The sequence below is a fragment of the Helicoverpa armigera genome, chromosome 22 (assembly GCF_030705265.1).
Source record: "Helicoverpa armigera isolate CAAS_96S chromosome 22, ASM3070526v1, whole genome shotgun sequence".
NCBI lineage: Eukaryota > Metazoa > Arthropoda > Insecta > Lepidoptera > Noctuidae > Helicoverpa > Helicoverpa armigera.
The window spans coordinates 5503501-5529402 of record NC_087141.1 but is presented as its reverse complement, the minus strand read 5'-3'; the positions used below and the strand labels follow the sequence as shown (position 1 = coordinate 5529402).

The window sequence follows — 25902 nt, the reverse complement described above, 5'->3', positions numbered from 1 at the left end:
AGACGAATTTCCGTCACACGCTAGGGAATCAAAACCTACAAGGTACTTCCCGTGAACTCAGAATCTTGAAATTCGGCACGAAGCAACGTTATATAGTACAGATAAAGGAAAAATTGCGAAAATGATAAATTTGAAGTTACATAAAATATTAAAATATTATTTTTGCTTACATGACATAAAATATTTTGTTAATAATTATGAACTTACTACCTACCCTTTTTCACATGAACGCGTAGAGATATTAAAGTTGAAATTCATATCAAACACTTCTTAAATCTAATTGCCTCTAAACTGTGAAAAATTTTAAATCATTCAAAGGTCATTGGGCACCTTAGTATGGAAACCATACCCACGGCGGACACGAACGAAATATAGCACAGTATAATGATATTAAGCTCTGATTTACTATGGCGTTAGTCGCTTCAACGTTAGCCATGGGAATCTAGAGAAAATCAAGTTTAAACATCAAAAATTTTCCCCACTTCAATAGTGAATTTGAACGACCAAATGGGATGGATTCGAGTAATTATTTCTTTATAGTAAAATAGTATACTCGCCGTTTATGCCCATTGTAATCAAATCAGGATCTGATGATGGAAACCTTGAGAAATCGAGGGCAACTTTCTGAAATTGTAGGCACGCATAGGGTTAAAACTTGATTCTCAGATTTATGTCTGATTACACTGTCAGACAGTGACGGTTTAGAGCTGACCTGCTGGTGGAGACGAGATAAAGTCGAGGGAACTCCTCAACGGTATGTTTTACTACGTCGTGTTCGGACTTATATTATTCGTATTGACAAGTAATTTTCACTGGAAAGTTAACAAGGTACTGGCCTACTATTTTAGTTATATTGTAAAATAAAAAATATTAACTATTTTGAGTCTCACGAAATTACCATACCTATGATTGTTCTCAACTGAACACTTTATATCTATACAGGATTTGTACGGAACCCTAGGTGCGCGAGCCCGACTCGCACTTGGCCGGTTTTATTATATATAAGATATATATAAGATTTTATAGATTCTAGTATGTAAGACGGAGTTATAAGATCTTCTTACCAAGTGACCTGCAAAGTTACCAAACGAGCTCTATAGTGACGGTTGCGGAATTGTTCGAAAGAGATACCGCGGCCCTGGTACATAAAAGGCCTATGACGGAACACGACGGTTTTAGTCAGTAAGAGTCTGACACTCCCTCACCGCTGCTAACCCACAGCGGGAGGGGTCATTTGATGATTTTTGACGTTAAAAAAAACCACCTGCGACTCTTTTTAACGGCGTAGTCGGGTAAAGAAGATTAGAACTAACTTTTGAAAATCAATAGTAGAGAAAGTTCAGCAGTGGACATCATATGGGTGGAATATATAATATAGTATGTTTTCACACAAAACATATGATTCTGTTGTAAATCCAAAAAAAAAACTATTTATTATGTGTGTCTAATCACAACTTCAGACGTATTTATTATTTAAACAACTAAAAACTACAAACTTAAGTTAGAACTGAATAAAACTTTGCAGAACAGATGTGACAATAATTACATAGCATCTGGCGTTGGTTCATACAACTCAAACAAGTTAGTTTATTGTATTAACTTTAACGTGGACACGAGACGAATTACAAAATAACAAATGTTATTGAGAATATTTATTCATTTTAGACTGGTTTGGCTCTTTCTATTATTGAAGGAGCTAGTCACATAACACAATATATGAGGATACGAGGATAACTTTCAGTTACCAGAAGTGTACCAATAGATTTTTTCAGTTTCAGCTACTTAAATGACGCTTTTCTGTCGAATCTAGTAGACGGCTAACACAATCTAAGCAGGCAAGAGGCATTTGGCAATAGGAACTTTGACTATACATAAATACATATAGTTTTTTTTCTAATTGACATACACGAATATGGACTAGATTACCAAATTAAGCGTAGTCAAGCAGTTACGCTCTTATTACTCTTATTATCAAAGGCACCATTTATCTAGAAAGTTTAGCCCTATTCTAATCTTTATTGACATAAATACTTTTACAAATTAACTTACAAAGAACGTACAAAACAAATTCCACTAGAACTAGCAAAATAATCTTTTACACTCGTTGGCAGTCAGCTTCGGCTGTAAACCTTCATTTCCATGGCGCGCATTTCTGTCACGTAGCCCAAATTTCGTGCTTCGAGTTTACATGTATGTCGCACATATAATTCCGAATGTTTTTATAAGCCCTGGATTATAACGTGCTGAAGGAAATATGTTGATATGGCTTATGAGGATAAACTTGTGTTTTGTTTGCTTTTTTATTTTTGTAAGAATGTCCTGGCTTACTGTCGTGCTTGAATTAGGAAATGAGCGACCAAATTAATCGTGTAGTTTGCACTCAATCAAAGATCTTTTAGGCTTTCATCAAGATTTAAATCTTCTAAGTAGCTCATATACTGCCTCTTCTACATTAATAGTGGCATTGAAATCCTTCCCTAACATCACCATCATAGGACGACTATATAAGGCTATATGATTATATAAGGCTGTCACAGGATAGAATAAGAGCACTAGAATCGCAAATCAAGAACTAAAATGAGTAAAAGCCTCACAAATTGCAAAGACGGCCATTATTCCATCTCAAAACCAACTGTTCACCCCATCAATAAAGAAAAGTCCCAAAAACGATGATATTATTCGTTCCACAAGTAAAATTCTGTAGTATTACTACATAAAGCGCTTACTACAATCTGTTACTGAAACTTTTGAGCCGTTTTCATGGAGAACAAAATGACTAGCGGAGGTGCCATGACGGAAAAACTCTCAAGAACGCGCCAAAATGCGGCTATGCGGGGGACGAGGAACGTTACTTTCAGCGCCCATATACGCCTTCTTTGGACCCGATCATATTTTTAAATACCAAAAATCTTTGACAGATGTCTCAAAGAACCAGAGGGCCTCGTTAGGCCTGCCGGGGCTGCGGGATTGTTCGAAAGATTTACCGCGGCCCTGGTACATAAAAGGCCTACGACGGCTTTTAGTCAGTAAGAGTCTGACACTCTCTCAACGCTGCTAACCCACAGCGGGAGAGGTCATTTGAAGATTTTTGACGTCAAAAAAAGTCACTCTTAACTGATCAATTATGTATGTATTTGACCTACAAGAAGGCGCCTGACCTACCTGCATTATGGTATCTCGGTTCTTTTTCTTCTTACTCCGTCGCCATTTTGAAGTCGGCCATATTGTTTATGACGTCATAAACTGAAGGGTAGAGCACGTGTTGGCAGCCCAGTTTTATGACGATAGTTTTTCCATTGAACTGCGGGTACTTGTGAAAATGTTTTTATAGAACGCCAAGTGATAAAGCTGTTATTTTTATCTATATAAAGGTTTTTTAGTTTAGGAAATATTTTTTATATGTTTTTGGAGATTTGCTTGGATTGTTATATTTTTTCATATATATTTTTTTGTTATTTTCAGAAATGTTAAGTGCAAGAATGGAAAACACTTGGCTATAAAGTATACCTACAATAGACCATCCTTCTTGCTTATAAATTCAAAACTTGATCGTTATTAACCTAATATTTCTCGCCTTCAAATAAAAATAGCCAGCCAGCTGACCACTATCGTAGCTCAAAGAATCCCATTGTCAGCGAAACTCAAGTAAAAACCTGATAATAATAGCGGCGTTTATCAATAAAAGAAAATACGGATTATAAGGGTTAGCGTACAGAGGGCGGTCACAAATCTTAATCGGCGGACCGTATTGTGATTTATGTTGCGTAGTGCGACCACCCTATATAAGATTTGTTACGAACTACCTTTTAATTTGGGAATTATTGGTGCTTTTAGTTGGGGAGTAAGTAGTTCTAGTGAGTTCGTAAGAGGGTTAAATATGTAGTTCCTGAAAGAATTATTAAATCTATTGTGAAAAGTGTTGCTTGAAATTTTTCCACTACATGCATAGATCATTTTAGTAAAAACACTAGAATCGACCGGATTTAACCTTTCTGACTACCTTTGAGAAGAAACACCAAAACAAACTCAATTTAAAATCGTATTAAAAAGTTAAATATTACTCACATAAACAAATAAGTAAGTAGGTGTATTTATGTAGAAGGTTGTCGGGGTATGTCCTCATAAAATTCAAAGCCTAATGTAATACAAAAAATGCTTTTACCGCAAAGTTGAAGTACTCCAATTTCCAGATAAAGTAATTTAAGTATACAATACTAAATTGAATGTCTCTATAAAGCCCTTATTTACTCCGAAGTTGTTTCGTCGAAAACGTTGCCAATTTCGTTTCGACTCGAAATCCTACTTACAAAACTATTCGACGTTCCCCGCAAGGCTTTCCACGAAAGTTAAAAAAGAATCAAAAGAATTATTTAGTTTTCTCACGGCCTGGAAGTGGGCTACACTGAGAAAAAAAACTAAGGTAAAGTAGTACGAAAATAGAGCTCAATTTTTCTTTTATTTTCCTGTCCAAAAATACGTAACTAGGGTACGCATCTTTTAATGGAAAATGCCATTAAAATATTTTCGCAATAAACCGAAATCAAAACCCATAATATAAACTAAACCCGTAATGTTTCATTCCCCATTAAGAGCGCTTCACCCCATTTGGGCAAAATAATAAAAAAGATCATAAAAAATAAAACTGCAGAATAAAATTCCCATTTACTATAATTAATTTAGAAATCTTCGTCAAGCCGGCCGAAAGCCGAGGGCCGAATGCCGAAGGACGAAAGCCGAAGTCACTCGCACTCGTTTTCGTGGAGAAGAATGGCTCGGCGGACGTATCGGAAATGGTAGAAGCTGAATACTACCACGATGGAGAAGAAGTATACAACTGAAACAAGCATACATTTATAGTTAGGGTGCTTACAAACCAGTGGATTTTCCGCGAGTTTCGTAGAGGAATTTTTACGCGTATGTGTACCGGCAGACAACTGAAAATTGTCAAGTATAACGGTGCGAGGAATGACGACTGGAACCATGCGATAGATTTTTGACGCATGGAATGTAGGCCTACGGAATGTATGTAAAACAAGCGTATACGGACGACAATATCCGCTAGTGTGAAACAGCTCCTACAGTGCTTTTCGTTAGACCTTTTGCATTTTTGTAGTAAATACGTGTTAGCCTTTTACAGCAATCGGACAAAAATGTCTATAGATCCAAACTATCAACTTACTAAGTCTTAAGTACATACATTATGAAAACCGTGCACATTGAACACACTCAAAAAAGATATCTTTAGAGAAACAGTAGTAAGTGCATAATGAAATAAGCAACCGTCATACCGTTTGTAATAACTATAGTAAGCTACGTAGGTATAGTTTCGAATCAAGAATCCAAAAATATGCGTTAATGCAAAAATAAAAGCAAAGCTTTTATCTATACTAATATTATAAAGAGGAAAACTTTGTTTGTTTGTTTGGTTGTAATGAATAGGCTCAAAAACTACTGGACCGTTTTTAAAAATTCTTTCACCATTCGAAAGATACATTATCCACGAGTAACATAGTTAGTAACATAACATACTTTATCCCGGTACGGCCAGTAGTTACCACGGGACGCGGGTGAAACCGCGGGAAAACGGCTAGGACTCTATATTTTATACTCTTTCCTGGTTACATGGAATTCCTGACATCACCCTTTAATTGTATTAACATAATATTCAAGTAATCAGCCGAGTGGGGCGGTACATTTATTATAGGTAATTAGTACAGTGCGCCCCAGCTACTTTCATGATTGCTGCCTGAATAATGTTCCGACGGTACCCGCATAATTGGATGTTATTAATTCATCCATCTTTACTTAATTATAAATAAGTTCATCTGTTCATTTGCAACGTTTATGAGACTGGTGAATCAATTTTCGTGAATTTTCAAGACGTATATTTTAACTAAATATAGCTGGGATGCTCCAAATTGCTGTAAAATAATTTCTAAACGAATTTCTTTAAAATTTTAATCATCCTTAACCTAGATAAAATTGTCTAAAAGTTCCATTGTGCGTCAACACTGGGTAAATAGAGGACAAGTATCTATCTGTGTTACAAAACATACAAACAAAATTCTGAGGACTTATCTCTAGAAGTTGTTGTCTAAATACTTGCCACATTAAAATTCACCGACATCTTGAGAAAAGTAATTCACAGTACTTTCAGCAGAAAGTTAATTATTATTTTATCTTTTCAGTATATTTTGTTCCAAGTAGGTAAATATGGTCAAAAAACATAGTCCATTAATTCTGTAGTTAAAACAATACTACAAAATGAAGCCGAATGCAATTTACCCGGAAATTAAAACAGGCGAACAGTGTTGCCATTCTATAAACTGAATTTATTGAATTAAATCTCATTATTTCATCGATGGGCAAAATAAATTGTGTTACTGTACTGTGTCAATTAGTTAAAAGTGAGAAATATATAGATGTAATGTCCCAATTTTAAAGTCATCAGGTAACTTAATTCAAACTCCTGTCTAATTTATTTAACCCCATAAAGAGGGACGTTTGACTGTGTGTCTGTCTGTAGCACAATAGTTCTTAAACGGATGTACAGATTTGTATGTGATTTTCAGATGGGATCTGGTGTTTCAGAAGTTGTTCCCAGAGACACGAATTCGGCTCAACCATTTACCTTTACTTAGCCATGATTTGCCTAAACTTATAGATAATGGACTTACCTAATAAAAAATTGAGCAAACTTACCCGCGCCAAGGAATGTGAGCAGACCACTAACACACGCCAAGTTAGCCAGTCTATGTTGCTCGTCTTTTATTTTAGGAGCTGAAACAAAAAAGCAATATTATTAACACTGAAATATGAATAAATTATCATCACGCTTTTAAACCTCGGGGGCCACGACAGAATTGTATGTTGTATAAATTGTACATACTATATGTGTATTAAGATACCTACTAGGATATAACAAATTACCACTAGCCAGATATATGTAGATAAAATCCCTAACTACACTTCTGAGCAAATCATTAAAAATAATATAATTTACGAATTAAAATGCGCTTCAAAAGATTTATTTATTTTGTATGTTTGTAGATCCTAAAATCAATTTTTTCAAACAAAAAAAAGGTTATCCTAATTCGTCACATTCATGAATATTTTATCGTTCCCATATCATAGGGTTGGATTGACATTGATGTGGATCACCCCAAATAAAGAAATTAAAATGGAGCGAGCATATGAAATCAAATTCGAAATTACTATCACATTGTAATAATGTATGTTCAGAGAAATATTTTATTACAAAATAAGCTTAAATAAGAAAAAAAAAATATTACATATTTTTCCCAGGTCAGAAAATTACCATTTGGCAAAAGGAAAGTCAGCAAAATGTAGATCCAAGTGTCTAGTTTATACAGATCTGTTCATGAATATTTTTTAAAATCTTTAGTTCTCTAACAAACTAGGAATAACCCTAAAGAAACCTACGAGAGAAAAATAAATACACGGCTTTGTTCATCTTAAGAATAGAATTACAAGTTCATGAAAATCACTTAAGAAAATAAATCCTCAAAATCATTATCATCCTCCGAGCCTTTTCCCCAACTATGTTGGTTTCGGCTTCCAGTCTAACCGGATCATTAAAGAAAATCAACCCTCAAAATCTATCCTTAAATATTTTTATGTACTGTAGGTATTTCCAACTTGAGATACAACTGAACATACAAGAAAAGGCCTCTTCAAGCATACATATAACCGCAGTTCTTATCAGTGCGTCTGTTTTGTACGACCAACATTTACATTAGGTCTGAAACCCCGTTTGTTCCATACCCGATTACATATCGAAAACCATGGAGAACAACATTATAAACGGAGATGTCATATATATTTTGTTGTGCTTTTCCCCGTTCATGGGCTCAACGGGACCTTATTTATCTATGTTTCTCATTCATTCCAGTTCTCACTTGTATGCCTCTCGCACTTACATGCCTCATACTGTATCTTTCTTTCATTCATCATCTTTCTTTCTTAGCCGGGTGGGACTCCCGCTACTCTTCCTATGCATTGTTTTATTTTTCGGGGTAGTATTTATTGACACAATTGTGGTTTTATTGTTACAGTTTCATCGTTTACATATGTTTTTCGTTTACATTTTAATGTGCTTTACATTCCTTATTCTACGTTAGTCTATGTTTTACTTCCAAATTTATTGTTACAGAACAGTTACAGTTTAATTTCTCTTATAAATAATTTTTTGCTTTACAAATTAACTGCTAGGGTTGACTATTACATTCATTTTTCTATTAGCAATTTTTACTTTAGACAGTGCTAGTGTTTCTTTATGCTTATACTTATTTCTTAGGTCTACATTTTCGTTTCTTATTCTACGTGACAATTCTATCTTCATTATAATATCTAAGTTTAACTATCCTAGCAGAGCTTGTTATGTTCTTGCGATTAACAAACTTAACAACGATTTAGCTGTGTTTTCTTAATATTTATTCGAAGTAATTACTTAGAGATTTCTTAAGCAATATTTAGGTATGAATTCTATTTTTGTTAGCTATTATAAATTTTACTTTTGCTTTTGTTGCATTGGTCGGTAACTTTATTCATTTCTCTTTGACTCATTAGTGTTTCTTTGCATTTTGTATCGTTTTCCGTGTCTTTTGTCAATAAGATATATATATACTATGTTATATATAGTTATTGCCAGTTCTTGTTGCGTATATGTTTCTTAAGCTTAGCTTGTTGTTTCTGTGCGTGTTCAGTGTTGATGTGTGTGTTATAGATACATCAATATATATTCATTATATACCTTTATATCTGTGTTTTGTGTGTTGTTTGTTGTGTATAGTGTTCCGCTGTGTGGGGGAGTCAAAGGTACGCTGTGTTCGTTCGAGCCAGGTAGTCCCATTTCTTCCGGATGGGGCATTCTGCACTAAATGCGTTGTGATCCGCCTTCTGCAATTTAGAGTGTGTGCAATTGCAGCACTGCGGTTCAATTCCGGAGATGTCATATTGGAAGGTCTTCTGAGAAACCAACTTCGCATAAACACGGGTGTTTGGAGGACGAAGAACGTTACTGGCTACGCTCTCATACGCCTTTTATCGAAACCTACCAACTTTTTGTAAACCCAAAAATCTTTTAGGTGACTGAATAACTCGTTAATTTACTCGTCGTGACGGAAATCTCCTAAGAAAGACGGGTATTCGAGAGATGAGGGACGTTACTGGCTGCGCCTTCATACGCCATTTTTAACCCACCCATTTTTTTGGTAAAACCAAAAATCACAGTTCCTTCACTCGTAACTGATCGTTTTGGTCGTACCCACCATACGTAGTAGGCGTAGAAGAAGGCGCCTGGCCTACCTTTCGTATGGCATCTCCGCTCATCTTCCTTCCTCCGTGTCAGAAACCAATACGGGCCCAATACTGAGACATAGTGAATTTATGTAAATGGCGGACGCAATGTAAAGAGAATGTTGGCGGGAGCCAAACGATTCTGTAATGTGGAGACTTTTATAAAGAAATGAACTTCAGAGGTGCCCTTTTGTATGTAGATATATGCGTCAGTAGCTGTATTTTTATTGAATAATAGTTTCTGCTGGCGGTTTTGCCAGCTTTCAGAGGGAACTACTTCTGGGTACCGGATAAAAAGTAGCCTATATTTTATTCAGATGTGTAAGCTACATTACTAACAAGTTGCATTAAAAATCCATTCAGCTGTTTTCGGGTGAATGATGAAAGTATATCCATCGGTCGACTCATTTACGGAAGCATGTACCTACACACTTTCCCGTTTAAAATATAAATAAGATTCTTTTGATAAGAAATACTGGTCCAAAGAGGAAACGAACAAAGTACTGGATCGATCGGAAAAAATCTTTTAGTGTGAGAATATCTATTATTGACAAAGGCTCCTTTTACGCAGAATCTATAGTACCTACTACTTAATTCCAGATATTACTGAAATGCCACTTCTACTCATTTTTATTATCCAACTTTGTTTCTTTACGTTTCTTAAAGTAGTAGGTATTATTGAATATCTACTTCTAAGAAATAAGTTATACTCTCAGTTTTCATTGCTCTTGAACAATTTCCCGGTGGACATTTATTTTGCTTTCCTATGAAATGGTCATTGATAGCAAGCGTTTCTAGGAAAACTTATTCTCTTGTAACTGACTAAAGTTGAGAGCTTTTCAGTGGTAGGTATCTAAACGAAGTTTATGAGTAAATATTTTAGATCAAGTCACCAACTGGACACGACGCGACGTATTGCCCTGACAAGATCAAAATCAAAAAGAGTTAATTCAAAAGTGGCTGAAAAACAGCACTTTTCGAACGTCATAATTACATGAGACAACCCCAAAAACACCCACCCTTCACCACTTCCTATATTTTATCACTGGGAAGAAAAGGACGACTATACGGTCATCTCAGTCGTATGTGCGTTTTTCGCATAGACTTTTTTGCTCATGGCGAATCCTGTTGGTTAAATGATCAAAGGTAAATATTACAGGGCTCTTTACGACCACAATTTATGAAATTGTTTCCAATATTTTGCGCTCCTAACTTTACAAGAGGCTTTACAATGAAAGGAGAACGAATAAATATTGATTTGATTTTATTTGTGTTGGTTATAGACAAAGACGTAAGTTGTTTATGAATAAACAGAAGGCTGGTTAGAAATGTTAGTATTTCGTATTTAATACTTAATACAGTTAGCTTCAAATAACTTTGTTGTTCTACATTTGGTTAAAATGACTACCTAAGTAAAACTATCTAAATGTATCTGTATAGGTACTGTGAGAAGTATCAAATGGCTAATATTAAATCGAAAGCTTCTTTTTCCTTATTTTTATTTATAACCTTTTTGGTTGTTGGTTCTTTTTTGCTATAAATATTTTCTATCAACATTATAAACGATGAAGAAAAAGTTAAACTTCTTACCATCTTTAAACCTCACACAAGCTCGTCCAATCTTGGTGATAGCCAAGGACACCAGACCTAGCCAGACTAGAGTTGCCACGAGGAGGTACACCTGAGTACAAGAATAATTTATAAATTGCTGCATACATAAAAAATAATAGCTACTGGTTGTTTATTTTAATTTAGTTCTCGGAGTAATTCATCAAAAGACTCCAAAAAGTAAGTTTTCAATTCTGGCTGCCGATTACAACTGCCGACCGCATCCAAAACGGTTTTACGTAAATACATACAAACCAGTAGTGCAGCTCCGACCGACTTCGTGCAGTCGCGGCATGTGCGATCGGCAGTTGCAGTCAGCAGATAGAATTTAAAACGTACCTTAAAGAGTAGGGATATGATCAGTATTTCACTGACTATAGCCCATCCATGTCCTTCAGTATCCTCCTCAGTTCCCTTGCACTCCACCCTTGGTAGGACCATCCACAAAGCGTTATTTAAAAGAAATTCCAAAGAAGTTTATATACCAGCATAGCCCTGCAGTTCTCCGTCAAGGCGACCACGATGAGGAGTATTCCTGCGCCGGTAATGCCGCTCAGAACGATGCCAGTCGCTGTACTAATGACTGCAGGAAAATATGGAAGTGCGTTAAAAGCTGCGGTAGAAAATAATGATTAATAGTAAAGCTAGTGGAGAAATTAAGCAACAACTCTTGTCAAATATTTTTGCCGCTCCGATGTTGGCTTTCTAGTAATTTCACAATACCCATGAAGAAAATAGCTACCTAATGCTGCGTATGCTTGAGGCATGCAATGTCTAATTTCATGTGGTTAAAGTATTTGACCGAAGAATGTCCTATGCTGTTTTATCTTATCCTGGGTAGAATTTACTTCTGCAACGGGGACTTAATAAAAGAGTTTAGTATCACACTCACAAAACTACATACTTAATTAGCAATACATTTATCCACAACTTACATTGCGAGGCAGGCGTTTTATGCATCTCATCATAGTAGCCTCCATGCGTCAGAATAAGGGTAAGCAAGACAGATCCGATCAAGACTTGTGCGAAGGCTATCAGAAGAACTCCTGGGAAGAGGTTGCAGACTCCACAACAGCTCTCGAAGTGACATCCTGGCTTGTGGATAGCAAAGTGTAGAGGCACCTGGGAGAAAGGAGGTAGCCATTTGTATCTTTTTGGGCTTATGATGATGATGGTGATTTTGCTACTCTTTCTGTTAGTTGTTGGGACTTGTTCGCATTCTTTCTTTTGTCTAGGTTTCATTTTTACGTTAATAAGTACATTTTCTTTCTTTCTTTTTATTTGACATGCCTTATGACTTCAGAAGAGAACTTTCTGAAATTTGGGATAAGGACAGGAAGGTGATGATGCTCAACTATGTAAGTAGGTACAAAACAAAAACAGATATTTGCTTTGCGCTGGTGTAGTGTTTCAAAATTATACCCGTTTAGGTAACTATGTAGAAGGTACATACATACAGTGCAGTAATTAATTAATAAGAAGCACTTTTATTTTTCTAACAGCCTTTTCGCCGATCACGAACGAAACTTACGCCAGGACTTACAACGCCTTACTCGCCTTACAACGCCGAACACGTAATTTCTTTGACTTTACTCCATTGTTTTCGTCCTAATTCAAGGTTCAACCCTAAGGTTCACTAGTAGCTTGCAGAAAAGGAACAGAGATGTGACCACGGAAAAAGAAAAGGAGAGCAGAGATGCCGCAAGACGGGTAGGTCAACCGCATTCTTGTAGGTCAAGTAACATACGGTAGGCCGGAGACATCCGTCAAATATTGGTCTTGATTAATTGGTGATTTTATTTTGAAAAATTTTAGGATGGGTTCCAAAGAAGGCGTAAGCGTAGCTAGTAGGTTACGTACATCGTTCCTCGAAGACCAGAATTTCTTAGGAGATTTTGCGTTATGACATCTCCGCTAGTCATTTTGATCTCTATGGCCCAAATTCAAGGTTCAGGCTCAGCATATGGCAAAGGAAACTTGTGACGTAGACTTCAAAAGCGGTGTGCATGAAAATGCCTGTGGTTAGCAAAGCGTCGTACGAATGCAAGGTGCATTGTAGCGAGGATTTCATGCAGCCAGATGCACATATTCAGCATTCTTTGGCTTCGACTGCATTTTTAAAGGAATAGGAACTGCGTATTGTGCTTTGTTAGACTTTGAGCTGACTTTTTCGTCATAAATATTTTTTCTCGTTTGGCGTGTTTTTCAGCATTAAGAACTGAGCAAAAATTTGACCTAATAAAAAAAATATAACAACATCCTTGAGCTGAAATACAAATATTATTTTAATCTGAATACAGATAGACTTAACGCCCTATGGGTAAGTGTTGCTGTCCCTTGATTTTTTAATAATTTGCTTTATTTATAAGACTAAGGGTTGTGTCCGTGGGTTAAGTAGCAAGCTCATACATGGCATAGCATTGTATCATGTTGCGAGACAATGTTGATCTATAGTTCAAAATTGATATGCGAGTACTATGTAGGTACTTAAAAAAAGTAAGTAATTTGTTATGTTACAATAAGCTCGTATGATCTACCTGCAGCCCTGTAGTACTTCTGCTGGTACTCCTAGGCTTCTCACTAGACCTCGTATAGTCTTCTGTAACACTTTTTGGCATTTTGTAAATATTTTAAAAATATTTACACTTTTGACTTTGACATTAACCAGTTTTTATAAATGCAATTTCTTTATATTTGCTCTATGATATGCTTTATTCTACGAAAAAGTATAACCAGAAAAAAGTCTCTGTTTCAGTTATCAGACTCATCCTGAGGGCGCTACTTTCTCAGGCTCTAGACTTAAAGTATTGTGTGCCAAATTTTATTTAGCACAAAAAAATTTCAGTAGTTTCATTAAGATTTATATGTAAATAAGGTGTTACAAACAAATTGCTTCAGTACCTACACAATTCCTGTATGAATACACGATATGCACAAACCACAAACAAATACTGCAAGCAAGCCCCAAAATTCATACACCACTTACCGACTATTTCGATTTCCATCGAATCGTTGCACAAATTAGGGTTTTGCCACCTAAACAGCAATTCGATAAAGGTGTATCTCGGTGTATGAATAGAGAGAGGCAAACAGGGAGGTAGGACGTCAGCAGAACGTTGGGAGGTAAACAACAGTTAGGAGCGAGCCTTTGTTCGACCAGGATGTCCAGGCTTTTGGAATATTCTTAGATTAAAAAGATATCCTGTAATTAAGGTAAACGAAATGTTCTGGTTTTAACTCGATATATCTTGCTGGCTTGAGGGAATGATAGAAGTTCAGGATAAAATGGTGTTGTTACATATGACAACATGATTATTGGCCTCAACTTTAAGCTTGAATTTTTATTAAGAATAGTCAGTTGCACAAAGCTCCATTAAAGTTAAAGCTTCATTCAATCTATCGCTGACACTTTTTATCTGGTGGGAAAAGAAAGAGTCAGCAATAGATTTAAAGAATCTTAAACTTTAATGGAGCTTTGTGTAACTGACGGTTTGTCTGTGTAATAACTTGAACGCGCTAACCTCAGGAACAACTGCACCGATTAGAAAAAAAATCCTTCGATTATATTGAGAAGGGTTAAAGGCTATTAATCTGCGTGCGAGAAATAGTTCCCACGGACGCAAGTGAAAATATAAAATAAAGATATAGCGAAAGTAAGTAGTAAGCGAATAGAAATAAGTGAAAATGACCTATAAAACGTACCTACCTATTACAAAAGGTTCTTCAAACTAAATTACTACCCCAACAAATGAGATTGTCCCGCTCACAGTCCAAAATCTGGCCACTGGGTATCATTTCAATTTGGCAGAGGTGCATTGTACCTGATTGTGAAACCAACGCGATTGGAGAACGATTCAACGATGTAACTAAATTTTGGAGCACTCTAGAGGGGAATACAAATAGGTAACCATGTAGTGTTTGTGTTAATAGTGTAAATTCTACCTCAGTATTCGATAGTCGTCTTTTGTTCTTTAGTGTCGATATGTGCTTACTTAGTTAACTAACCACAGTGGATATCGAGCTTCATTATATCGCATCGCAACGACTTTTTTTAGGGTTCCGTACCCAAAGGGTAAAACGGGACCCTATTGTTGTCGCTCCTCTGTTCGTCCGTCCGTCCGTCCGTCTGTCACCAGGCTGTATCTCATGAACGGTGACAGTTAGAGAGCTGAAATTTTCACAGATGATGTATTTTTGTTGCCGCTATAACAACAAATACTGAAAACTAGAATTAAATAAATATTTTTGGGGTTTTATAAATAATGGTACGGAACCCTCCGTGCGCGAGTCCGACTCGCACTTGGCCGGTTTTTTTATATATTTTGCATCAAGGAGACTGGGCGAAATGTTTGAATGTTGGTCTACTTTCCCTCTATTAATGAGTCGTATATCAATTGATAGGTCTTTTTAAGCGCAACATTTCGTATTAAAATACTACTCACCAATTTTAAGTACTTTGGATATAGTTGTAGTTCGCAACTAGAAACATACAGTAAAATAAACGATAATATTATAAAGCTGAAAAGTTTGTTTGCTTGCTTGAACGTGCTAATCTCAAAAACCCACCGATTGGAAATGACTTTCAATGTTACGTATTTACCAACAAAGTTATAGACTACTTTTTATCCAGATGCGCGAAGTAGCACCTCTCTAAATATTTAAAAAATAAAAGGTATTAGTTGTACATACTAGACACCATGCACCCAATTTCACCAAAACCTTTTCACCGACATTTTACCAACACACGAACTCAAAACGCTCCATCACAATATGCCAAGCGCACTGTAGACTAGCAACACTGTTTACCACAGATAAGCTATATTAGCTGTCAAAAGGGTGACTGAGATACGGGCGTCGAAGTTTGAGATAAATTATAGTGTGGCTAAACTACTGCTGAATATTAATGGCTAGCCTTCGAGCTGGTCAGGTATTTGGCTGTTGAAGAGTTTGTGGATGTAGTAGACATATTATTCTTGCTTTTAGTCTTTGGATTGCGGTTAAAAAGTTGGCACAAAGATAACGTAGTAACTATTTGGTAATCTGTGACAAAGAGAATCGTAATTTTATAATTGTTCGGTCAGTGGGTCGTCTTAGTGTTCCTTGTGTATCAATAATGTTAAGTGTCCAATAAAGACTAATAAAAAGAAACAAATGTTTATACTTTCCCAATAATTTCAAAAGATACAGAAGCTTTTTTTCTCTTCATTTTTTTACAAGCCTTTTAATTTTCAGCTTACATACAATTTGAAAAGGCTTAAAAACATTACTTCACAGGTTACAGAAATTCACCCTATTGATAAATTCTTTTTTTGCCCTGTCTTTCTTCCTTATTACTTTAACAAAAGACACCTAAAATATTTTAAATAATCATGTCTTTAGGTACTTAGCTAATATCTTAAGTGCATCCAATAATTTCTTGCTATTAATGTATATTTCGTCTCAGTTTCCGTTCCTCTTAATGAATGAAACGGCAGGCTTAAATTATTAAAGGCATAATCAGCGCTGAAAGATACTTACCGATTGACCAATTATCGTGGTCCGGCTAATAGCTTTCTTACAAGGCCTTTGTTTAAGACTGAGAGAGCATTTTACACTGGATAACTTTTAAGAAAATTGTATCCGAAGATCAGTCTGTTCGTGCTTTAAAACCAAGCAAATATCAACCTTATGACCTGCTAATAGAGTTCATACTGAAATGAGGGAATATATGCTTCAGGAAATCCGATACAATGGACTATCAATTCTATCTTTCAAGTAACAAGGTTTAATATCGATTCGTTCTTTGTTTAAGACCGTGTGGTCGCTAATCGGTCTGATCAGACGCTTTCCATCCGTCTCAGAATGTCGATGGAAGATTAGCGGGGTTGGGTTAGTGATGTGACACACAACATTCCTAAAAGTATCGATACTTCTTTTAGTAAGTCTTCCTGTACAAGAGTATCACCAAGATTATCATATGTATATATGCTGTGGGTGAACCTAATAATAAATAAATTATCGGCGTTACTAATAATCTATTAAAATAATGTTTAATCCCCAAATAGTCGATATATTACACTTATTCTTTCTACAAATGATTACGTTAAAACTAATCAAAATACAGTATTAAAAACGCTTTTTTCCGGCCATCGTAGTTCGTGGAATCCATTGTGTGTTTATGACACTTTGACAGGTCGAACGGAAATGCAATTTTCGCGTACTCCCGTAGTTTCAACGTTTTGCCCGAAGATGTACGGAAAACCTGTCAGCCTTTAATAACAGGTCTGTTCCAACATGTGTTAGCGTTGATGATTTCATCAATATCCGCCCCGTCTGTAAATAAAGGCAACGGTTTGTGTACTATATTTATTGAAATCTACTAGGAAACTAAAATTAAAATCAGTTGTAACATCGTCTCAACTGAAAGGTGTCTTCTATACTAAATGAAAACTGCAGCAGTAAAAGAACCTTCACTATGTGTGTGTACAGTTCATTAACTGCATATACTTTTACAAGATCGTTGGTATTCCTATTGAGAAGGTCAAAGTCAATTACATTGATTGCAATTAGGCTGATAAAAATTTCACGTCAATTAGATTGGACGGTGTTCTGGTGCTATGATGTCTATACAGTACATCACAACGATTACCGTCAAGAGAATAAAGCCTACCGCTTCTGAGATATTTTATAAAGAAGCGACTAAAAACTCTTTTCACAAACTGCAGCTTGGCCCAATCGACTGCCGTGTTACCAAACAAAGTTGAATCCCATGACAGATGACAGTCTTTATTTAAATTTACAGTAAAAGTTTGTTTTTAAACACAATGTAAACAAACTGTATTGTTTGTGAAAGTCCCGCCATTTAATGACTTAATGGGGCTTATGAATTTCAATTTATATTTCGTGTTTGTCTTTTGTTGCGAAGTTGTCGATATCGATAGTTCTTAGTTATCAAAAATATTATTGCGTCTCTTGATTTACTATTGTCAATGATTTATTGCACGCAAACAAGTTTAATAGTATTTTTATATTATTGATCCTCAGCGTTCAATAGTAACGTTAAGGCACTTTTCTAAAATATATTTAAATTCACGACTTCAATCCCACTTTCAAGTATTTTGAACAAAACTCATTAACACTCATTCGGTAAACTATTCGTTAGTTCCAGCATTGCACTATTTAAAGAGTGTTATGCCTGCAAGTAGCAGTCGCTTATAAACTTTAATTTCATTATTTTTGTTACATAACAAAAACATAATTTAGACAGTTGTATAACATGACCATTAAAACGCCATTTTGATAAATAAATAAAAATGAATTCATCGATATTCGTCTGCCCCATGCCTAACATCGACAGATACCACTCGCAAGAAGCTTCTCGGTACAGTTGAGCGGGGTAATTTTGTTGCGAAATAACTTCTTATTGGCTAAAATTGGAAAAATGCTGTTATATGTATTTTTGATAATGCAAGTGCCTGATCTTATATGCACTTCTCTGTAGTAGTATGAATAGGTAAAAGTATCTTTTCTTATTAGTAAATAGTATAATAAAAATACTATTTCTCAGAAGCGGAAAAATATGGGGGTTAATCAAATCAAATAACTTTATTTTTAGGCTGCATTGACCCATAGAGATATACTTTTTTTTAAACGACGTCAAAAATCATCAAATGACCCCTCCCGTAGTGGGTCAGCAGCGGTGAGGAAGTGTCATACTGACTAAAAAACGTCGTGTTCCGTCATAGGCCTTTTATGTTCCAGGGCCGCGGTATCTCTTTCGAACAACCCGCAGCCCCGGCAGGCCTTGGCCCTATTGGGCCCCGATAGAGATATACCTTAAAGACTAACATACATTATTTTATACAAACATTGAGTATATAAAAAAATTGAATCTATGTCAGTAACACTTCACTAGGCACTATGTTTGTATGTATGGTTAAGAGGAGAATTTTCTTTCAATTGTAACTCACTCAGATCAGTTTTTTTATTGCTGCGTGGAAGTATTTGCTGGGTGTGCGCAAAACCGCAGGAAAAAACTACTAAATATATATTAAATAAGTGAAATGTCACTAAAAGCTATTTGATAAAGGTGAGGTAGTTTATTAAATCTAAGTGGCAGGTCTAGTTATGTGATATTAATGATTTCCCTTGAGGCCGCCATTTTTCCCGGTACTCGCCATATTTTTTCATTTATTTGATTATGAAACGTAACTTTTTGCCGGTCATTTGTGTTAGTTATTTATTAAATTGTAATTAATTGGTGGTTCGATGTTTTTGGGATTTTGCTTGTGAGATTTAAAAAAAATAAGTAAATAATAACCTTTTTTTATTTAGGAACTTTTTCATTGTCTAAATAACGTCAATATCACCTTCTAAACTTTTGAAGTCTCTTCAAAGAAATCGCATAAATGAGATCGCTTAGATTTAGCCCATTGAAGATTCTACATTTCCTTTTCATTCAAATGTGTGTGCAAGTTGCCCTATAATGCAATGTTGCCTGACGACAAAAAGTTTGTTGAGAGCTATACTAGCTAACCAAGATATTAATTTAAGAGCAATGTTTATTACTTACTTCGAAAAACGTTAGAAGATAACACTTGCAGTTAAATTCTGTGTATGTAGGTATTAACTATGAATAATAACTATACTGTTATTCGTGACGCAAAAACCGCATGTCATATCAAGCCTAATCAGTTTCATTAACAAATACCCAACACCAGATAGTGATAGTTAATTAGATTTTCATTACACTTATATTATAATCGTTTACCAGTTCCCTGGAACTTGATAACTGAACCGATAATTTCCAATGTATTTGTGGTCTCAACGTATATTCCACCAATTAAAGTAAGCTTGGGTTCTAGAATGGAATTCTTATGAATAAGTAGGTAGGAATAGTGGAAACTTCGTGACGTAATAATTTTGTGGGAAAATCGTTAAATTGGTTGTATTATCGCGTGGGCAGCGGTTGATGTATCAGGGCGAACAGGTCCTAACCCAAAGCATAGTTTACTTAAATGTACAGGGATTTTTTTATTTAAATGCTTCTTGCACATACAGTACTATAGGGGACATAACGCCTTAGGCGTTCTCTACCAGTCTACCTTTGGTATATGAGGTCGAATTGACAATCTCCTTCGTCATAAGAGTTATCGGAAAAATCTTAATACAACACTATTACTTACAAACAGAAGGACAAGATGAAGTTTTTGGTTATTAATTAATCAATTGATAGATTGATCAATATTCTGATGGATGCGATCTTCCACTTTGACTGAACTGTGGCTCGACCGTGGCAAATTGTTAGCCAAATTAGTGCTACCAGTTTCCCTCACCTACCACAATCACTGTACCATTAATTCTAGGTTAGGGATGTCATATAACTGTATATATATACTATACTACCTACTATCCCACTGCAGACAAATATTCTCTACTAATAAGTCAAAGGCTTGCTTAAAACGGATTTTCATAAATTCCAGTTCACGCACGATGTTTACCTTCACCGTTAGTTAGACGGATAACTTACAAAGACTGAAAAAACACTAGCCAAGCCTGCCTAATAGATTAAGAGGAAAAATATTTTGGCCCATGATATTTTTACAGAAATAGTGTGGCTAGAAAACGTAGCTGTGTAAATGTTTGTATACCAAGCTATTTATGAACACAATTGAAGGCACATTGAAGGTAAAAGCTCCCAATATTGGTTATCGAAATACGAGAAATACAAAGCTCCCAATACAAAAACCATTTGAATGAATGCCAAACATTCCGAAGTTCTATTTTTAAATCACACTGAATTCCATAAACAAACAAATTCAAAAATAGAATAACAATCAAAAGAGGCTGGAAACCTCCCACATTCAGACAGTAAGGGATTGTTCACACCAAACGTATTGTCCGCCGCTGACTGTGAGTATACTCACAGTCGGCCTCAGTGTGAACGTCGACTCAATCTGCAGTACGCGTACTCACCAAGCCGACAATAGGCTATAGCGTACGATGCGCTACATGTGTGAACAAAAGAATACGCTCGTGTAGGTTCACACTAGATGCGTACGCTGAGCGGCCGACTATTCTACACATAAAAGAGCTCAGTATTCGAAGTTGCTCGTAGCATCACTGCGCGGCGGTGCGGACGCGGCGGAGCGGCAGTGCGTACGCGGCGGAGCGGCGCTATTCGGCAACTGCGTCCGCGTAGCCAATCCGCGTCCGCCGTGCATAGTCGCGTAGTAAAATAATCGGCTACTGAGAGTCAGCTACAACAGACGACGTAACAGCGTATAGTCGGTTCGGTGTGAACGACAATTTCAATATATATGGAAAAGCAATAAACTGCGTAACGCGCGCTCACAGTCAGCGGCGGACAATACGTTTGGTGTGAACGATGCCTAAGAATTACAGCATTACCTCGCTTAGCTGTTAACTACTGATTCCACGGAGTAAGGTAAATGATCGGAGATGCCACTATGTGGGTAGGCCAGGCGCCTTCGTCTAGGTCAAATACGTAACTATGATGGGCATGACCGAAACGATCAGTTACGAGTGAATTAACTAAGAGTTCTTGTTCTTTGAAACATCTGTCAACGCCATTGACATTGTAGAATATGGGTGGGTCCAAAGAAGGTGTGTAATGGCAGAGACAGTAACGTTCCTCGTCCCCCGTACACTCACATTTTGGTGCGCTACTTTCTTAGAGTTTCCGTTATGGCATCTTTTTTTTAACGACGTCAAAAATCATCAAATGACCCCTACCGCTGTGGGTTAGCAGCGGTGAGGGAGTGTCAGACTCTTACTGACTAAAAACTGACGTGTTCCGTCGTAGGCCTTTTATGTACCAGGGCCGCGGTAACTCTTTCGAACAATCCCGCAGCCCCGGCAGGCCTTGGCACCTCTGCAAGTCATTTTGTTCTCCATGACTCCTAGCCGCTGAAGCGCGGTAATACAGCAGCTTAAAATCCCCACAGACGGGGCGACGGCGAAGGCAATTGCTTAACTTTCTTTTTGCTGGTGCCAGACTAGAGGTAAATTAATTAAACGTTTGTGACTGCTAAGCTTGAGTCACACTTGTTTTGTAAAAGGATTGTGGATGTCTGGGTTTGCTTACTTTCAGGTAGTGATGTTTACATGTCTGGACGATTTAGAGTGTACTAACTTCGCATATGTTATATTTTCTATATATAATCGTACTTTTACCTATGTTTTATAAAATAATAAATACTTTGCCTTGACTTTGACTTTGACTTTGTAGAGTTAATGTATTTTACTTCAGGATGTGATTGTTTTTAATTCAAATTACTAAACTTGACTTGCCTACTTTTGTTAGCAAAACTCTACTGTCGGAAGCTAATACAATACCTACTTACCTTTTTTTCTGTATCTAATAGTTGCGAGACTGCACTGCTAACTTAAACTTTCTTATCTATACTTATATTATAAAGCTGAAGAGTTTGTTTGTTTGAACGCGCTAATCTCAGTAACTACTGGTCCGATTTGAAAATTTCTTTCAGTGTTAGATAGCCCATTTATCGAGGAAGGCTATAGGCTACTTTTTATCCCGGTACGGGAAGTAGTTCCCACGGGATTCGGGTGAAACCGCTGGCAGAAGCTAGTATTAAAGTAAAATTCTAACCACTCAATAAGTAATAGAACAAAATTGAATCATTTAAATTGAGATAAATTGAGATATACTTAGTCAAAACAATTACCTGTCGAAATTCAAAACGGCTGATTTTAAGCCCTATTTGAATCGCCGTGTGTAGCGACCTATGCAAATCATATTGGTGATGCAGCAATAGTTTGCTACGGCCTACGCATCGTTACAGACTTAGGCATAATAACTAACGGCTGGTCGCAACTGAATTTCAGCAATTTTCACTTTGTACGTAAACGGTTTTATGTTGAATGGCTATGCTGCATATACTTAAGCTTTAGAACTTAATTGCTTTGCTTTTAATTCGGAGGAGGTTTTAATTCAGATATTTGTTATTTTTTGTGTTTAATTCATTCATCGTTATTAAAAGAAAACTTTATTTATTTTAAGATTCATAGTTTGATGTCTCAACCAATTGAAGTAGAAGAATATTAAATTATGAAGACTAAAATTTATTTATTTTTTGAATTAAGATGATGTTTTGTTTGAAAAAACTTAGATAAAGTCTTAGAAAACTGTTTGTCTACAATACATGAAATAACTCACTTAAACCCTAGGGAAAACGTTAACAGGAAAAACAGTGCCCAGAAAATAAACAAAAGCCCCAACAAAATCCGGCCAAAATTATCTTCACATTACCCAACGCGGTCAGGTGACCACAAATAAAACACCTACGCACAATTTATAAAGCTATTAATAGCAAATGAATCTCTGGAGCCCAACCCTTCAGGGATTGTTCACACCAAACGTATTGTCCGCCGCTGACTGTGAGTATACTCACAGTCGGCCTCAGTGTGAACGTCGACTCAATCTGCAGTACGCGTACTCACCAAGCCGACAATAGGCTATAGCGTACGATGCGCTACATGTGTGAACAAAAGAATACGCTCGTGTAGGTTCACACTAGATGCGTACGCTGAGCGGCCGACTATTCTACACATAAAAGAGCTCAGTATTCGAAGTTGCTCGTAGCATCACTGCGCGGCGGTGCGGACGCGGCGGAGCGGCAGTGCGTACGCGGCGGAGCGGCGCTATTCGGCAACTGCGTCCGCGTAGCCAATCCGCGTCCGCCGTGCATAGTCGCGTAGTAAAATAATCGGCTACTGAGAGTCAGCTACAACAGACGACGTAACAGCGTATAGTCGGTTCGGTGTGAACGACAATTTCAATATATATGGAAAAGCAATAAACTGCGTAACGCGCGCTCACAGTCAGCGGCGGACAATACGTTTGGTGTGAACGATGCCTCAGCTCTGCGCTAATGTGTTCCCATGGCAACCGCCATTCAGCGTCACCTGTCAGACTAATCAACCTACCTCTTGTCATCCTGGATCATTTGACCAACGAGAAACGCTTTTGAAGTCCCTCTGCCAAAAGTGGCAAACATTTTGTCGTGGTATGCATAAAGATGTGATCAAAAACACCCCCTTCTTACCGTGAAACTACGTTTGTTGTATACTTACGAGCTCCTAAAATTTGTATTTAAGTCTAGTTTTCAGTAAGTATTTGTAAGTAAGTGTTTAGTTTTGTGTAAGTAAGTGTTTTATAACGGCATCAAATGTTGCATCATCAGTGAAAATTTCATTTGTCTAACTATGACAGTTCATGAGAATCTGGTGACAGCGAGGTTTTTAGTAATTTGGTCTCGTTTTTACCTTCGGGTACGAAAGCCTAAAAACACAAAAGTGAGCTATATTTTTGTTGCGTTTTGCCTTGCATCCCCAGCGTAAATTGGCAGTCTTTTTCGCATAGCGTGCTCGTGGTGGCTCCGGTTGGTTAAACGCTCGAAGCTTGTCACCCCTGCACCTTGCTTTCAACCTATTTCCACCCGTTGCCATGACAACAGCGCTCATTTGCCTCGTTACCTCATTTCCGTGTCTATTGTCTAAACCGCAGTCCTTTGTGGCGGCCATTTTAGATTTAAGTGCATTTTCGCGCGTAAACTGTTTGGAGCGGTTTTTTGTTACGTTGGGATTAAACGAAAAAGTAATGAACATTTTTTTTTCATGTGGAAGGGAAATTAGATAATATGTCTTGTGTATAAATATGTTGTTAGATACTGAATAATTGATGACTCTCATATACCAATACCTGAACATTTTCCCTATTAATTGTAATACCTTATATAATGTCATATTACATTAATATCATACTAATAAAGTCAAATTCATTGTTGTACCAGTAATGTAGACATTATTAGTAGATAACAAGTCCATATTACATAAATTACTTTCAAAATTATTCATAGCACATCTAGGCTCCTACATCCCGGCAAGAGGGTGAAGTGTCGTTTACCTTAAGAACATTTTTAAACGCCAATTAACGGGTAGGTACTGGTTTACTTCAAAAAAGCCACATTCACCATTTTATTACCTTTCTTGTCAATGCGAAGACACATGACTGATCGAACAGGTTTAAAAGTCTTCACCTCCGAAAATCCAAGTAGTTCGAAGGTCCGATTCCGGTTCTTAAGTTGTCAATAGCTATTATTATCGGTATTCCCATGACCTACGACACTCCATGCTCTGTGGTACACTACGAATACGATAAATGAGTTTTTAAGAATAGCACGTATTGGTATAGTTTGTAACTGAATGAATATCCTCATTGTCTATATACTTTAATACCGTTTGTTTGTAAGTGCTAATTCATTTACTACTAATCCGACACAAAGGATTCTTTCAGTGTTAGGTAGCCCATTTGTCGAGGGAGGCTTTGGACATACTTTGGACTAATTTACGTCAGAGTACCTTTATGTGAAATAGTTACGTACGGGACGTGGGTGAAACCGCTGCCAGAAGGTAAGTAGGAATTAAAATACATAATATGAATTGATCAAACTAAGGGTTACTGACCTTTCATAAAATCTGTTCCAAAAGTTGTTTCTCTGGGAGTTTCTAAAGTTAAATTGAATGCAAATGCGTTTCCCTCTAACCAAATATTGACGCAGATGTAGATACCTAAATCGCATTGCAAGATAAAAACTTCACAAAATTGCTTAACCTCGCAGATAATTGATTAAGACGGCATTAATGCCACGAGCACACAAACATGTGTTTATGTAAATAATTTCCGCATAGATGAATCATAGTAGCTATAGTCCTCTCATCGCCATTTTGCATATATTTCCTTCATAATTTTGATATAAAATTTATTTACCCATAATATTACGTTATGTACATACATACTGCATTTAATTGAACCCCACAACCGTTTTGACGATCATTGCCAACAGGTTTGCGTGTGCGCACCCTCACTAAACGGCAAACCAATCAACATATAGTCGTCCTGCTCTATCCCTAGGTTAAAATCCTCTGTCTCTTTCGTATGGCTATCGTAAACTT

At 36.7% G+C, this 25902-nt stretch overlaps 1 protein-coding gene across 1 annotated transcript; it reads right to left on the bottom strand.

Annotated features, from left to right (window-relative positions):
* Positions 1–4650: 4650 nt before the first annotated feature.
* On the bottom strand, positions 4651–13599 carry LOC110380740 (uncharacterized). The gene is made up of 6 exons (XM_064040284.1): positions 13464–13599; positions 11862–12048; positions 11412–11509; positions 10909–10999; positions 6703–6780; positions 4651–4834 (listed from the first exon to the last, which is right to left on the bottom strand). The coding sequence occupies exons 1-6, from the start codon at positions 13542–13544 to the stop codon at positions 4740–4742; spliced, it is 630 nt and encodes a 209-aa protein (XP_063896354.1). The 5' UTR covers positions 13545–13599; the 3' UTR covers positions 4651–4739.
* Positions 13600–25902: the final 12303 nt, after the last annotated feature.

Bases quoted from the DNA above. Each gene is read 5' to 3' on its own strand.
- LOC110380740 (XM_064040284.1), bottom strand. From the start codon at position 13,544: ATGCCAAAAAGTGTTACAGAAGACTATACGAGGTCTAGTGAGAAGCCT. The intron at 11,510-11,861 runs GTAAGTTGTGGA...ATTTTCCTGCAG, and splicing joins TAAAACGCCTGCCTCGCAAT to TCATTAGTACAGCGACTGGC. The intron at 6,781-10,908 runs GTAAGAAGTTTA...TTTTTGTTTCAG, and splicing joins TTGTGTGAGGTTTAAAGATG to CTCCTAAAATAAAAGACGAG.